The 16,830-nt window shown below is 42.2% G+C and overlaps 2 protein-coding genes across 4 annotated transcripts in view; both read left to right on the top strand.

The window, feature by feature from the left end:
- Nucleotides 1-16,830, top strand: part of LOC108900388 (sodium-dependent neutral amino acid transporter B(0)AT1) — a 244,075-nt gene that overhangs the window by 80,371 nt on the left and 146,874 nt on the right. The window lies entirely within an intron of this gene.
- The window catches only part of dlgap3 (discs, large (Drosophila) homolog-associated protein 3), a 108,924-nt gene that overhangs the window by 81,057 nt on the left and 11,037 nt on the right, over nucleotides 1-16,830 (top strand). For both annotated transcript variants that reach the window (XM_051065645.1, XM_051065634.1), the window contains exons 3-4: nucleotides 10,153-11,330; nucleotides 16,355-16,575. In XM_051065645.1, the coding sequence (XP_050921602.1) occupies nucleotides 10,227-11,330; nucleotides 16,355-16,575 (1,325 nt within the window). In that variant the 5' untranslated portion in view covers nucleotides 10,153-10,226. The remainder of the gene's footprint in view (nucleotides 1-10,152; nucleotides 11,331-16,354; nucleotides 16,576-16,830) is intronic.

Below are 16,830 nucleotides of genomic sequence, written 5' to 3'. Positions count from 1 at the left end.
TTGTAAATTACATTTAGAGCGATCCGGCACGCTGCATGATGTTAATTCGTGAGTTACTTCTTTTTCTGATTTTGTCTTTGCTCGCAAGTGCGTCTTGCTGTGATTATTTCCTTCCCTGTGATCACCTGTCAGTCGGGGGGGGGCAGAACTTCATCAAACATTTGTGTTTCAGCAGGTGTTTTTTCATTTTCTTTTCTTTGAGATTGAGAGATAATTTGTGATTATGGAAACAGCAGCTGATAAAATAATGTCACCACAGTGTGCAGTAAGTGGCTGTTCTTGAGTTTTTGATTGTTTTACACTATCAGCAGATGGACTTTGCCCAGCGGTCATTTGAAGTCCTTAAAGTTGTCACAATAAAAGAGTACTCCATTGATTTAGCACAGCTCTCCAATAAATTGTCTGACTCACAATGTTCTGCACATTGTTTTTTTTGTTTTGTTTTTTTATTTCAAAAGCTGGTGACTACATTACCCATAATTCAGAAGGCCTGGAGCCACATAAGGGCTTTTTACAACTTTTTTCACACATGCAGAAGTACTCCCTAAGTCCTGTAAATGGACTCTGTTGTATAAAATTGGTGGTGTTCGCCTTTAAGTACTTTGAGGCAAAGATTGTCACTTGGCAGCAAGAGAAATGTGTCTGTAGTGCGTGTTTGTGTGTGTAGGAGAGAATGTCAGCGAAGAAATGAAAATAGATCATTCATGGCAAGAAACTGAGAAGAGCAAATGGCTCCTTCTGCCAGTTTACAAGCATGTTGGCATAGCTGAGAATGAAAGTGCACTCTTGACCTTGGAAACAGCAGTTGGCAAAATAATTTCCACACAAGGTTCACTGAGATCCTTTCTTTTTCTCTCTCTCTGTTTCTGTAACTGTGGTGGCTATGAAAAAATGTGATCTGCTAACAAATGCCAAAAATAAGGAAATGTACATTGTTTTTGATGAACGATCATCATCAGCACTAACCTTGCTAACAAATACAAGCCACTCCTGTGTTTTGCTAAGTGAATGTCTTTAAGGTGAAATTTTGAGTTAGCATTAGCAGTACAAACTGAATACCCATCCCTTCACCCCTCCCTTTCCAAGTGTGTTGTAAAGGTGGTATGGAGGCCGTCATGTGACAAAATGGTGTCAACTACCACATCTGCTAGTCTGTCAAGTGAAGAAGTTATTTTTTTATAGTTATATTTCAATATAGTTTTTAGTCTGTGAGACTATAGAGAATAGCTGACATGTACTCTCTTTCTTCCTCTTCTTTATCTTCTCTAAACAAGCTGCAGCATCAATGTAAAAACGATAAAGGCCACTGTTTGGTACAATTTGTCCATTCTGGGCTACTGTAGAAACACAGCAGACTCCGTGGAAGAGGACCCGCTCCCTATGTAGATAAAAATGCTCATTCTAAGCGAACAAAAACACAATAATTTTTAGCTTTAGGTGAATATACACAAATAAAAACATAATTAATATATTATGTTTCATCTCTGACAATAGATATTTGTGAATGTTACATACTGGTCCTTTAATATAGCTCTGATAAAGTGTTAGTGAACAGGACTGAACAGGAAACAAGTAGGGCTAATATTAATGAGATAAATATCAACACTGGTACATGCTACATAGTTTCCTGTGAATCCCTCCTGCGTATGTAGAGGAATTGAACCACTGCTAGTATGGCGGACTCCGCCATGAACCATAAATGATATAGAAAACATGGTTTGATTTCATGAAATTCTTAATGAATATATTTTTAATGTTGTCACATGATTTACTGTTTAGTGCACAGATGTGCAGACTATTGTGTTTACATGTTATAGATCTTATGCTAGCACAGTATTGTTTGCTGGTTTGTAGCTCCTCGGTTTTGTTCAAGTTTTTATTTTCATGTGTTTGACTTCGAACGATGTATGTAATGCTGTTTTTTTTTTTCAATAGATAGATAGATAGATAGATAGAGAGTGTGATTCAGCAATGGTGGCACTAAGGCGACCAAACTTAATGACAGTGAGAAAACACTGAGCTGCTGCTTTGTGTGTGTTTCTGTATGTGCAAAGGGTGTGTGTCTTGATTCTCCTCTGAGCTGTGGTTTCTGCATCTACCTTTGATTTTCTGTCAGGAAAGATTGTAATACAACACAACATGAGCGACTAGAGAGACGAGGAGCAAAAGGGGAAGAAGCGTAGCATTGAGAGTGTGGCAGAGAGGGGGAGTGATGGGAGAGACACAGAAGAAAAGGCGGGGGGGAACGGGAATTATGAAGTGACAAGCTGAGCAGAGAAGATTTGAATAAAAGAAGGAAAGAAGAAGCATGCGCCAAAAAAAAGGGAGAAGAGGAAAGAAGGGAGAGAGAATATGAAAAGCAAGAAATGGGAGAAGGGATATGAAGCAGAGGGGAAGTTGAGGGGGGCACTTACCCTCTGTGTGTTAGAAAAGTAGAGTGATTGCCAGATAGGAGTACAAGATCTACAGCGTGTGCGTTGGAGGATGAGGCCTCTCCTACAGAAGGTTAAGGTCTAATGTCTAATGACTGACTCTCTGAATGAGCCTGTTATGACATTCTCTCATTGCCTTTGATCTCTGTTTACCCCCATCCAGTATCCCCGGCAATGTCCTCTCATGTTGTCTGAGGTAGAGAGGGAAAATGCAGGCCAATTACAAGCGAGCAGCTCTCTGCTAAGTGGTGTTGGTATTTTCCCTCTCATTAAGTCACAGTCAGAAGCCCTCTCAGGGCTGTTTTCAGTGGCGTAAACATACAGCTTTATGCTAAACATGTTTCTTCGTCATGTTCACCAGAATCAAACTGGTAAATGTTAGATAAAGAGAGGTTGTTTTAAAGACAACAGGGAATACATTTTGATATGATTAACTCTATGTCATTATTTACATATTGTATATATAGTATATATATACTGTGGGCTGCATGGTAGGCAAGAAGAGAATGTCAAATTCATTGTTCATTGGTGACATTTATTTGAACCCTTCTAGATATTCTTGGAGGAATTAGCTTTCTGTACACCACTGTCATAATGTATTTGGAGTACACATGCCGTGTTCCACATACTGTACATTGAAGCACCGATATACAGATTTTTTTGTGCTTGGAAAATGATGATTCCTCTGTCTGAGAAGCAAAGCAATAGTGTAAAACTGTTGGCGTGCCACCAAACCTCTTAGTGAGGAGGAATGGAAAACAGGGTGAATGGTTTGGCGTACAAATCATTTGATTTTGCTGTGCATCCAGTTTTATATCAACAGTCAACATAGGTTTTTTTGAACAGGGTATCTGCAGAGTTATGGAATGAGTTTCATCCAAAAAAGGCCATAGTAGGTATTTAAAAGTCTTGAATTTGATTTATTAAAGTCTTAAATATTCTCTCTTGCCTGCTGTAGGCAGTAATGTTAGTTACTAAATGTTTTTGTATCCAATTGTGGGCTACTGGGAGATGTCCTAAGCCAAAAATACACTGTAACTAAAAGTTGCAGTAGATCACAGTGAAGTGCTTGTGAATTTAAGTGATTTTTATTCAACTGTGCTGGCTATGCAGTTCTTTTTTGGTTTTGGAGTTTCAGTCAGCACCATCAAACCTATTGTAAGAACTGTCACTACTGTTACAGTAGCTCATTGACTCATAATGTTGATTTCAACAGAAATGTCAATGAACTTAAATGAATTGAAAGCATTTTTCATTGGTTAATCCATCCATTCATTTTACACCCCTTGTCTGATTTCAGGTTGTGATTATTTAACTCAATATTTTATTATCATAATATAGATATGATAATGAATACTTCTAGACCATACTGCCATACTGGTTTTTCCATCATGCTGTCAACTATTTTGTTATTTAGGTTGGAGGATTGGTGCTTTATAGCTGCTTCTTAGATCAGTTTGCACTGTGAAGACCTAAGTATCTTTCAGATGTGGAATCAAAGTGGTTTCCACCAATGTTATTATGACATATATGAAATCATATATTGTGGTGTTAGCTTGTGCTTTTGAAGGCACTGTGGTCCTGGGTATTGTCTCTCTTATATTACTGTAATTTTAGATTTAAAAAAAACAAACAAAACAAAGTCTACTGTACGTGTTCTTGGCTGTTTTGTCTTCTGCCTCCACAGATGAAGTGCCATAAATTGAATCTGAATTTAAGTGATTTTAACCGTAATGTGTTGTGCCAACGCTTGCTTGTGACCAAATGTCAAAAACCCGCTGGAACAGTCGCTGCTGTGGACATGTTGTAAGAGAAGGAGTGAATGTGAAAGAATGGAGGGGGACGAGAAGTGGAAGGGAAAGAGGAGGTTGTACATGAAAATATGGGAGGGGTGAGAAATGAGAAAACAGGGCAAGAGGAGGAGGAGAATGGGAGAGCAAGATAGAAGAATTGCCCCCTAGGCACTCTTCAATTTTGCCCTTATGATGGGAGCATATTTCCCCTGTGCTGTGGCCATCATCTCTCTCTCACACACAGTCACTGTTGCACTCTCTCTGTCTCTCACTCTTGCAATTTCTCTCGTTCTTTCTTGCTGCATCTCTGCTTCGTTTTCCTCCCCTGTCACTCTTCATTCAGTCCATTGTCAGCCACCTTCATGTGTATGTATGCCAGTGTACCTCTCATTCTGCAGTGAATGCATCTGCACAGCCATGTTTGTAGATTAACCTCTACCAATTTCTACCTTAATGTCTGTTGCTAGATCTTCAACCTTGCATTTTTTGAAGACCTTAAGCCATTGTATTTACTTCTTTTCCTCATATTTCTTCTCACTTATTCCATGTCGGCCTCCCCCTCCATTTTGCACACAGAGCTGATGAGCTGCAGCCGCCCAGCCCACCGCTGCGCTCATATTTTATGGGTCTTCTTTCACAGGTCACCCTTGAAATGTTCCATCTTTCCCATCATCCTTGATTCTTTCAGGATCATGATGAGTTATCTATGGCCGTCACCCAGCTGTCAGGGAAATGTGTGTATGTTTTTGTGTGTGTATGTGCACGCATATAAGAGAAAGACAGTGGAAAAATGAAAATAGATCATTCATGGCTAAAAGCTGAGAAGAGAAAATCAGTTCTTCTGCCAGACTGCCAGCATGCATGTCTCTCTGGCTGGTGACGATGGAGGTGCACGCCAACACACAGCTGAGCCAGTCCTATTATTTCCCATTCCCATATTTATACATTTCACTATTGTCTGCCCCTTCTCTCCATTATGGGCTGTGCAGAGCTCCAGTGGTTAATAGCATCTCTGAAGTCTACTGTACTGCCGCGTATGGACAGATACCAGACTAATGAAAACTTTTCCATTGTTTGACTACAATTCTATAAGGGCTCTGTGCAGTTCACGTTCTGGTAGTCTTAAATGAATTGACATATCTGCCCCTGACCACGCTCTAGCTTGTTTCATTGTATCAGCTGTTAAACAAAGCTGGTGTTCAGGCACACAATACCCACTGCCGCACAGCGTTGGCCCATTTCAATAAAAGCCAAGACTGTGGCTGCCTTGTCCAAATGATTGTAAGCTATTGTCTCCCATTACTGTCTGGTGGCAAAGAAAAAAAATCTGAAAAAACTTATTTAAAATAGTCATTCTTGACATTTTTATATATTCAAGAAATAGTTTTAGTAAAGTCACTTATTCGCTTTCTTGCAGAGACTTAGATGAGAAGACCAAGGACTATCTAATGTCTGTATGTTAAATGTGAAGCTACGGTGCAGAAAGTTAGCTTAGCTTAGCATGTAGCATCCAAACAAAACAAACAAGATATAACATCTTTTATTTTTTAAATTTGTGACTTTGGGACAGAGTGAGGCTAGCTGTTTCCCCCTCTGTCTGTAAGCTAAGCTAAGCTATGTTAAGCTAAGGGACTGCTGGCTAGCTTCATATTTATTGGACAGACATGAGAGGGGTGTCAATCTTCTCATCAAGCTCTTGCAGGAGAGCAAATAATGTTTATCACCCAAAATGTTAACTGTTCCTTTAAAACTAATTGTGTGTCATGCAGTAGTCATAACATATATTACTTAATGAAGTATTTTACATTAGATATTTATTGTACTGTGATGTCTTTTACCATCAGTAGGTTCATTCATTCATCCACAGTTACTGGCTCATTCACAGCTGTGTGGCTGTCAGCTGATTAGTTATATTAACATTAATCCAGGTCTACAGCAAAGACACTTCTCTCCATTACCCTGCAGACAAACTCATGCCATTCGCTCCCTCAGCTCCACCACCCCAACCCCCTCCTTAACGTATGTACAAACATTTTTTATTTTTGTTATTGCTCCCCAGCAGAATCATTGTTTCTGCAAGGAATGTATGAGAGCAGATCTACCAAATCGAACTGTACAAAAGTGAATTATCATCAGAGAAAACTGTGTTGCATTGATTTCCTGATATATAAACATACAGTAGTTTTCAAATCTAGGTTGCCATCTAAATTAAAATGAAATTCTCGATGACTAAAGGTGAGTCTTTCTCCCAAACCTTATGTAAATCAGCCATTTTTGAGCTATCTGGCTTCCAGACAGGTAAAAACAAAATTCCATTACATTTATTGTATCATTTCAAGTATATCTGGAGTGGAATTTACAGTAGTTCACTGACGCGAGACACCCTTTGACCCACAACTCACGGAGACAGCAGAGAACGGGCAGACCCAGCTGTTAGCAAAGTGGGTCAGAGCAGCTGGCATGATCGCATGAATATTTAAAATGAAACAGCTCCAGACTGAAATCACTGAAACAATCATGTTGATGCCAAGCAGTGTTAAACAATGACAGCATGTTGTACAGCTCCAGCTCCCCACAGAGCTGCTACTGAATATTTCTGCCTACTCAGAGAGAGAGAGAGAGAGAGAGAAGGGAGGAGGGGTGGGTGTGGGAGGGGGCGTTGTCCAAAGAGAAACAGAAATATTGAGAGAAAAGAAAAATATGTGGAGTACAAAAGGAAGGAAAGTAGGTAGGGTCAAATCAAATAGTGGCAGTACATTCTGATTTCAAGAGATCTCTCAAAGAAAAGCGGGGAATTCGTGGAAGAGGAGGCTGAGAGAGAACAAAGGAAGCACCGTCAAAGTCTCAGCGTATTATTTGGTGTACAAAGTGTGTGTATGTAATGCGGTAATGCCTCCATTATCTAACAAGAAATGAAGAAGAGAGAACACTGACGGATGACGGATAGATCAGTGGAGGCCAAGAGATGAAAAATGGAAACAAACTTTGTAATTAACTCAACACAGAGAAGTGCTGACAGACAGAGAGCCAGACGGACTGACAGGTTAAAAAAAAAAAAAAAAAACAAAGAAAGGAGGAGAGCGTAGGGAGAGAGAGAGAGACATGACTGGAGGATGGATAGAAGTAGGTCAGGAGGAGAGACTGAGAGGAGAGGGAGACGTGTGGAGGGACGGATGGAGAGAAGGAAACAAGGAAGACTGAGAGAGCCACTGTTCAGCTGTGCCTTTTCTACTTCTATCTTTTCACATTGTCGTGACTTTGTTCGTGTGTGTGTCTTTTAAGCACAATCACGCACACAACTACACATCCGGGTGGTGTGTGTGTGTGTATGTGCATCAGCGTGATTGACAGCTCCTAGCCAGCAGCCTGCTCCAAAGCCAACAACTTCATAATAAACAGAACATGGTTTAATTTACTCCTCCAGGCAGAGCGGCGCTGCTCACTTTGCTGTCTATTCATAAACAGGGACACACACATGCAAGTATGACACACTGCAAAAAATATCTGTCTCAAGCTATTTGATATAGGAGTCTCACTTCAAACTGAACAAGATAAAAAAGCAAGATAAAATACATCTGTACATGAAGGGACATAAATAAATGAATTTCTATTTTACTCGTTACTCAAGTACTTTACTAAAATGCAAATTTGAGGTTCTTATGCTTCTTTATACTTCTACTCCATGACGTTCCATAGGGAAATATTGTACTTTTTACTCCACTACATTCATCTAACAACTGTAGCTTCTGGTTACTTTTCAGATTTACATAATGAAAAACATGGGATAAACTTGCCTAAACTTATCACATGGTTTCATTTAAATGCCTGAGGTCATTTTATCCAATATTTCAAAATAAAAGCAAAAATTAGTCGAAAAGAATTCCCAAAAGTAACAGATTGTTGCAGCACTTTGTGTCCACAAATATGTCACTTTACTGAAAAAAAAGGCATGCACAATACCTGCAGTATAGTTACTCTTAATATTTTCTCACACAAACTCAGGAAAATTTAAATTTCAGCCCAGCTTTAAAAATATTATGAGGAAAGCAAGACACAAAAATAAAGATTATACGTGTAAATGATTTGGTGCGATGGATATTTTTTTTTGCAGTGAAATAAACACACACACACACACACACAGAGAGAGAGAGAGAGAGAGAGAGAGAGAGTCAATGTGAGGTGGCCCAGTCCATCCAGGTGCCATGGCTGTCTGAAATCCATCCACTGTGGTGATGCTGAGTCGGAGAGGGCTGTCGTCACGGCTACACCAATGACACGGCTGGATGTGGCGGGTATGGGTTGGGGGGTGTGCGTGTGTGTGTGTGTGGGGGGGGGGTTTGGGGGCTTCTTGGGTGGCAGCTCTCATTCAGCCAATCAAGGCGAACAGGCCACGCTCTATTTAATGATTATCCCAGCATCTGTCCCCTATCTCTCATCTCTGTGTGAAAGCCGAGCACAAACAACACTCGCCGGAGCTCAGAGGATCCCATCCAGCCGAGCGGCTCGATTCTGGCTTCCATCAAGTGATTTCATCTCAATTTAATCAAAGCTAGAAATGATGGGAAACACTCGCATTATAAACAGGCCATGTGCCTGTGATTCATTATATAGTTAGCGCAGAACGTGCTTAATAGAGGATGTGATTATAGCAGCAGCAGCAATTAATGCCAGTCCAATAAAATACATGATTACCACATTTGGAATGTAATCTCAGTTGTTATTCATGTGTTGAAAAGGCAATACAGAGACAGGCTTTATCCTGTTTCCATTCTGTTTACTTTTACTTACAGCAACTAGAGTGTGTGGGTGATAAGGTTTACATTGTGCCACATTGTTGCTGCAGCTTGGCAAGGTGTATTGATTTCATTTCCTGCATTTCTATTGTGGAGAAGATACCATCCTCTCCTGCACTTTTTTAAAAATCCTCTGGAGGCCTCAGCAGGGTTGGTTTCTGCCTGGTCACCTGTATATCATGAATCGTGCTGTTGTTCAGCTGCTACTCAAACAATGAAATCGCTCCGTAATTGATAGCGCAGACGTTTGTGAATATGTTTGGATGCTTGCCTCCCCTCTCTATCTCCTCCGCATTAGGATGCAGGTGATCGATAACCACGCTGTTTTCCTCAGCTGTAAATCATGTGAATGCTCAGAGACTCCCTGCGGGCATGGATGGAGGAAAAACAGACAGACAACAAGGGAGTGCTGGGGCTGATGAATATAACGATAAACGGGGAGAGGGGAGCGAGAGGTGCTAAATGCAAGAGCGAAGCAGAAACCGAAGAGGCACGGTGGGAAAGAGAGAAAGGCTAATATTCTTGATTTATCAACCCAGCAGCTGTAGAGATGAATGAGAAGAAGAAAGCTGTCTGTGGCCGCTTATTGCAGCCTGCGGGATGAATGCTCACTATTGTGCTGTTTGTCTTTGGTTGGAGTAAAAAATGAAGTGCAACATCAATAAAAATGTTAATCAGCAACAGAAAAAAAACATTGTTTTCACTTTCAATTTATTGGGCCACTTGATATAAGAGAGAAAACAATCTGGACATCAATCTACAAAGTCCATTTCTTTTTGTTGTGATTCATTTGTAAGTCATACGGTGAATTACACTCCACTGCATCTCCAACCTTTGTGTCTCACACAGATATATACAGTGCAAGAACATCAAATAAGTTATTTATACCTGTGCTCAACCAGAATCATATCTTTATGTTATTATACCACTGATTTCACATTATTACCCTTCATAAAACCCTCACTCATCATCTCGAGGTTGTTGTGTAATGAGACAGTAAAATAATATTGATTGCAAGACTGAGCACCATATTCAGTTATTTGATAATAAGAATATTATATTCATAAATACATTATGTTCACTCCTGTTTCCAGAAATACCAAATCTGAATGAACACTCCTTTTGTACCTCCAGGTGAGACCGGTGCAGCCCTGTCACGCCCACAGCGCCCCCTTTCGGCCCGGACGGCCCACCACGCCCCGGCGCCTATGAAAGGGTACCATGTCAGCCGTAGCATGTCCCAGCATTCCTCCAGTGGTGGCGGAGGAGGAGGCCCCTGCCACTGCACGCCTGAAGACTGCGATGGCCCGGGCCGAGACTACTACCAGGGTCACAGCGATGGCCACTACTATCCTCCGGGAGGTCCAGCTGAGGCTCTGGCGCTGGAGAGGCACCATTCCCACTCCCACTCCCACTCCCACAGCCATTCCGGAGGGGGCACGTTCCCTCGTTCCCACCCCAGCCAGCACCCAGCCCTCCAGTCGTTTGACTCTTGCGAGGAGTGCCTGTCCTCGGGCCACGGAGGGAAGATGCATCGCATCCCCCCAAACCTGATGGACCAGTTTGAGAAGCAGGTGCCCTTTCATCCTGACGGCTTCCACACGCTGCAGTACCAACGCACTGCTAGTGGGGGTGCCGAGCAACGCAGCGAAAGCCCATCCCGCATCCGTCACCTAGTCAACTCTGTGCAGCGCCTCTTTGCCAAGTCCCATTCCCTGGAAGCACCATCCAAACGGGAATACAACGGCACAAGGGGAGGCGGAGACTACCGTGAGAGAGGAGGAGGCCACAGGAGCGGAGGAGAGGATGGTGGAGGCCACTACTCAGGTCACCAGTCTCGCTCTACCAGGAGGAGCAAGTCTCGAGAACGTAGCAAGAGCGGAGACTCGCGGCACGAGTCGGGTAGACGTCACCGCAGCAGGACAGCGGGCTGGTGGAGCTCTGACGACAACCTGGACAGCGATAGCAGCTTCCTGGTGAGTGGGGGCAGGCGGGGGTATCCCACCGGACACGAGAGCCTGGATGCTGCCATCCAAGAGCTCACCATGAAGAAGCCCAAGGAGCGTGGGGGTGGGCCAGGGCCTGGGCCTGGGCCTGGGGAGTGCATCGCCTGTACCACAATGGCTTTGGCGGGAAGTGAAGGAGGGGGACACCACGGGCATCATGGCCACTCCCTGAAGAGGAGCACCTGGTCAGCCATGACAGTGAGTCAGGCTAGGGAGGTGTACCCTTCCGCCAGGGGAGGAGGCTACAACAAGGCCCTTGTGCCCATGGAGAGCAAGCTGAAGGAGAGGACCTTCCACTACCTGCAGGTGTGTGTACGCCTGCATGTCAAACTGTGTGTGTGTTTGAGTGTGTACAAAGATAATAGAGTATGTTGGTGACATTGCTGCTCACTACTAACCTGCAGCAAAAAGGTGGGCAATATCTCTCTAAGACATAAAACCCTCCATTTTTCCTGTGTGGTTCATATATAAGGACAGTGTTCATTAGCATATGAAGAAATGACGCTGTTAACACACACTCACTTAATTGGTTCATGTACAGGTGTTTGTGTGAAGACTGAGCAAAAACAGCCCAGGGTTCAAAGGTTCAATATCCACCTGAGTGACACCATGGACTGTCTTGGTATTTTTTTGTGAGTCAGCAAACAATGATTAGCACCCAAACATAGATTATTTGATGTATCTCATTACAGTTCCCAGTTCCAGGTGCTACACTTTGTCACCGAATCCAACACATTTCTCCACTTTCCCTTTGCCCTTTCTCTCATTTTCTATACATGAATTCCCTAAAATGAAAAGCTAATGGCTGTTAGAGACACAAACACACACACAAACACACACGCACCTCCAGCTGTGCTGAAGTAGAGCTGGCATGCAGGCTGTGTTTCTACGGAAACAGCAGGTAGCCACAGGAGTCCCTGGTGTTTTTCCAACTCTCATCCTTTAGACACAGCTGAGGTCTGCTGATAGAAGAGACAGCGAGAGCAGGGCTGTGTGTGTTAGTGTTTTCAAAGGACAAACCCCACAGAATTTGCCTCTCCGCCTTAGGCTACCAACACATTCACACCTTAGGACACGAAATGAACTTCCCCACTGCAGCTTCTCTCATATCTCCGGGCGTCACTTGCAGTTTTGTGAGGAGGGAGGGAGTCAGTGTATGGAGTGAATTTTGTGCTGTGCTCAGATGTGCTGAAGTCAGCCAGATTGATCCATGGCTTCAGAGCAGGCAGCTTCCCGGAGCTGCAGATATAGAGTTGTTTGGGTCTACTCCACCAGGACTAGACGCCAGGACAAACAGCACTACAGGTGCCATATTGGAGCAACAGCTCCAAGCTGAAACCTTATTCTCTGGAAGCAAAATTCTAAACAATTGCTGCCAAGCAGATGCAGGTATAGTGTGTAAAGGCTAGATATAATACATGTAACAACAAACTTTAAAGTTGCTGTTGTCAATATTTTTTTTACAACAATAGCTCATATCACTACATGAATATTAAAGTCGTTACTCATGGTGATGAACCCAAAGAGAGTTATCACCCAAATATGCAGTTCCTCACAACACTTCAGCTTCAGCTTCTTCTAGCTAATTGCTTTGGTATTTTGTCAACATCTATAGTGTTTTTGTTCACTCTCACAGCTCTCATAGTGTTATTTTTTTCATGCAGGCATCAGTAAAAAAAAAAAAAGCTCTGGCATCCCACTGTGTGTTATCTTTTCAGCACCAAACAGCAAACACACCAAGTTAGCAACTAGCTAGTAAACACAGTGGTCTGTGTCTCTGGAACAGAACCCAGAGGTTTCACCTCAGTTCTCATGATACGAATTAAAGCTGCAGCTTAAGAATCAGATATGTACCTCAGGAGCTAGTCACACAAAAAAATGACATAAAATTGTGGTGAATATTGGACTTAAATCATCAGGTGGCCACAAACATCAAATGAATGCTAATGTTGCTCTGCATCTGCTGGATGTGTAAATTTGCTAACAGTTCATTTTTTGTCAAAAAAAAAAAAAAAAAAAAAAAAAAGGCAATAATATATTAGTTTTGTGTTCACAGTTTGTTTCAAATTGTCTCAGAGTAGCCAGAAATCTGCTATTGTAGGTGTAACTCTAACTTTTTTATTTTTATTTTGACTGTCTGCATAGACATATCAAAACTTTAATTTTAGCATTCCTCACCTGACAAAATGCTATGCTAACAGAGTTTTATGCTACACACAGCCTAAACAGAGAAAAAAAGGTGACTGAGAATGAGGTAAGAGATTACAGTCAGACAGTATCAGACTATGCAGATATAATAGTGCAAAAGTGACAAAAGGAGAACACCTTGTATAAAGTACATGCAGCAAATACAGATTGAAGCAGTGGGTTTGGAACACTGACATGTATACACAAGCTTATTCTGTCAAGTCCACACCAGGGAACTGCTCAAGTTTTCTGCACAACAGCAAGAAAAAAGTGAAGCAGCTCGAAGTGAAAATTAAGGGAACAAAAGTGACTGAAGTCTGAATTACAGTGGTCAGAGGCAAAGGGACATGTGCAAGGTTTTCTCCCATGGTGTAAACGCCAATCACAATGTGCGGCATCACAACACTGGCACTCGCCATTCCCCTAAGCCTCTCCCTTCCCCTCAGCCTGTGTCTGACAGATAAGGAATGATAAAAACAAGAATATGGAGCGAGAGTGAAATGAAGACAGAGACAGCGAGGGAGAGAGAGAGAGACAAAGATAGAGGGGGGGGGGGGGGGCAAGGTAGAGGGATGCAGAGATAGCAGAGCAAGCTCAGGGATAGAAAAGAGATAAAGGAGGTGATGGTAGCCAAGGGGCAAAGCGAGAGGAGGAGTGAAAGAGCAGGATGAGAAAATGAGAGAGATAGTGGAAGGCCAGGGGGATCGGGAGATTAGGCTGAATCATCTTTTAAGTGATGACCTTAAAAACACACACTCAGCTGGATGCCAAACCCTGAGGCCTTGACTACGATGTGTGTGTGTGTGTGTGTGTCTCAATGTGTGTAGGTATTTACCATTTGGTCAGATGTGTGTGAGACTACACACCTCACAGCATTTGCCAAAACTAAAAGATCGAGGGGTCTTTCCTTTTAAGTGGTGTAAAGCTTTCATTATACTGGAAAAGTGGATCAACACGATACACACACACACACACACATATTTACATAACAGACTGAATGGTCCTCCACAACAATAAAATGTAAAGGCTGCTGTAGAGAGCCCAAGTGCTGATGTCACTGGCTTCTGTAACTCAATGCAATCTCTTCTTGAGTACTTCTTTCATCAGTCTTTCTGAAAACAGTTATCCCAAGGTTTATCCATATTGTAAGTCAAACTGCCCTCTACTGCAGCACGTGTTATTAGAAACTGAAAACATTCATGAAGTTTCGCAGTCATGTATTTATTTAGCATACAAGGACTACAGCTCCCATGAAAATTTGCAGATAGTTAACATCCTCATAACTTTGCTTTCTTCTACTGTCATCTGTGTGGATTCTCAGTCATCTAGGTCATGGTTATCCAAAAAGGACTGAAGTTCTGAACAAAAGACGCCTCTTGGATGAGAGGTGATCTACAACCAAGTCCCCTTGATTCAGCCCTTCCTACTCTTCCAATCCTATCTTTTCAGTTGCCTAAAAGCATTGCTGCTATTAGAGACATGGGCCCTCTGATGACATACAACCTGCAGTGGTTAGTGGGCTCATGGGAAATGGTGTACTTCAAAGTACTTTTAAAGATATTCAATTTTTTTTTTTTTATAAATAAACTTCTAATGCTTGTCTTGGTAAATGGACTAAACCATATGACATACAGTTGAGTAAAGTTATAATCCAAGGAGTCTTAAGTTATCTGGAACACAACCTGGAAGTTTGACCTCAGCTCTCATGGTGCAAATTAAAACTGCACTTATTAAATTTTTTATATAAACAACGACTGAAATATCTACAAGTAAAGTCAAAGGTGCCACTTTTAGTGACAAAACCACAGAGAATTTTTTAACCAACTCTGAAATCCCCCTCTGCTCTACGGGGCTTTTTAGCCACTTTTAGGTTATTGTTTTGGGGTAGCAAATTCTGGTCACATCTAACCTTTGGTCAGTTAATGCAGCTGTAAAGACAGTAACTGTAATCAGTTTCATTGTCTGTCTGTCTTGTTAGCTCTGTCTAATAAGGTACCTCATATATGCCAGGAAACATTTCACAGTTTCTTTCACTGTATGACGTGTCATCCTAAGCTGTTTTTCTTCCTCCGACAACAGACCAGAGTAATGCAAGTGTTCTGACTTAGTTATGAGATGTTATACATTTTACATGAGGGCCACAGTGGGAACCTGTCAATTTTTTAGTTTCATTTCATTGCGCTTTATTAATTCTCTATGTGTTGTCTTCCTCTTTAGTTTCTTGTCCTGGGTGTGTCCCCGTCTGTGCTTTTCATTTTGTTTTCTCATCAGACTCTCTTTCGTCTGCTCATCTGTCTTCCCGCCCTCTGTCCGCTTACGTCTGCTATTCTCCTTCCCTGTTTCTTGTTTTATCACCCTGTACATCCGTCTGTGTCTCTATGTGCCACCTGCCTTTCCGTCAGTCTGCCCACATTTTCTCTGTCTGCCCTCTCTTGCTCGTCTACCTGCCTTTCTGCGTGTGATCCGTTCATTTGCTTTGTCCGTCGGCTTCTTGCTTATGCTGTTTTTCCTCCTTTGTGTCAGTGTTTCTCCAGCTGTCAGAGTTTCTCTCTCTCTGTAAGTCCCTTTGTCCCTTTCTCTCTTTCTCTTACATCATCTCCCATGTGTATGCATACTGTATGTGCATGTGTGATGTGTGTGTGTGCGCTCATTGTGTGCATGGGCATGCTTGAGCTATCTGTCTTGATGTGTTTGCTTTACAACCCAACACAGCGTGCACGTGTGCCAGGACTGTACGTCTGAATCATCACAGTCCTTCTGTGTGAGGTGTGAAATATTTTTCAATGATGAAATATATTTCTGTATTGAGAAGTCCTTTGACTTTAATAACAGATATTGTGAAGAAACTGCCAGCCGTGCAGTGAAAACATCTTCAATATCTTAACATACTGATTGATTCACATTGTGATTAATTGCTTTTCCCTTAACAGTTGGTCTAGACGAAGAATGCATACTTACTTTTAACTCACATTAACTCTGTCTTTAATCCATTTATAGAGAATCTTACTAAACAAACTTGACCATGTGTCTACTCCACATGGTTGTACACTTCTACTCACTACATGTTGTATTCAGATCAGTCCTCCATGCTCATTTTTATACTCACCTATGACTGTACGAATCTTTATATAAATGTGTCTCAGGTCCCTTCAGAGGACTGGGGAGGTGGATACGCCGGCGGCGGTGGCGGCCCAGCCGACAGTGGAGGGGAGATTCCTTGCCGTCGCATGCGAAGCGGGAGCTACATCAAGGCAATGGGCGATGATGACAGTGCCGATTCAGACACCAGCCCCAAAGCCTCGCCCAAGTCCACCCTGATTGCACAGAGGGACGCCTTTAGACGATCCATCAGCATGGATCAAAGGTCAAATGTCACAGATGGGATGTTTATGTACAAGTTGAAGGTGCTATATGTGATTTTTTTGCTATCGGCACATAGCCACTGTCAGCATGAACACTTGTTTTCTTATCAGTCATGATGGAACATCTTGAGTTCAGCATCAAACTTCATTCCTTTACTCACCAAGAGCTGTCTCCAGATCCAGAGCAACACCAGTGTTAACCTTTGATTGCCTCTATCTCTGTTACTTCTTTTCTGCTAATGAAATTATCAAACTAA

The sequence above is a fragment of the Lates calcarifer genome, linkage group LG3 (genome assembly GCF_001640805.2).
Source record: "Lates calcarifer isolate ASB-BC8 linkage group LG3, TLL_Latcal_v3, whole genome shotgun sequence".
In the NCBI taxonomy this organism is placed as follows: domain Eukaryota; kingdom Metazoa; phylum Chordata; class Actinopteri; family Centropomidae; genus Lates; species Lates calcarifer.
Note: the sequence above shows the minus strand (reverse complement) of the source record. Positions and strands in the feature narration are given on the sequence as shown.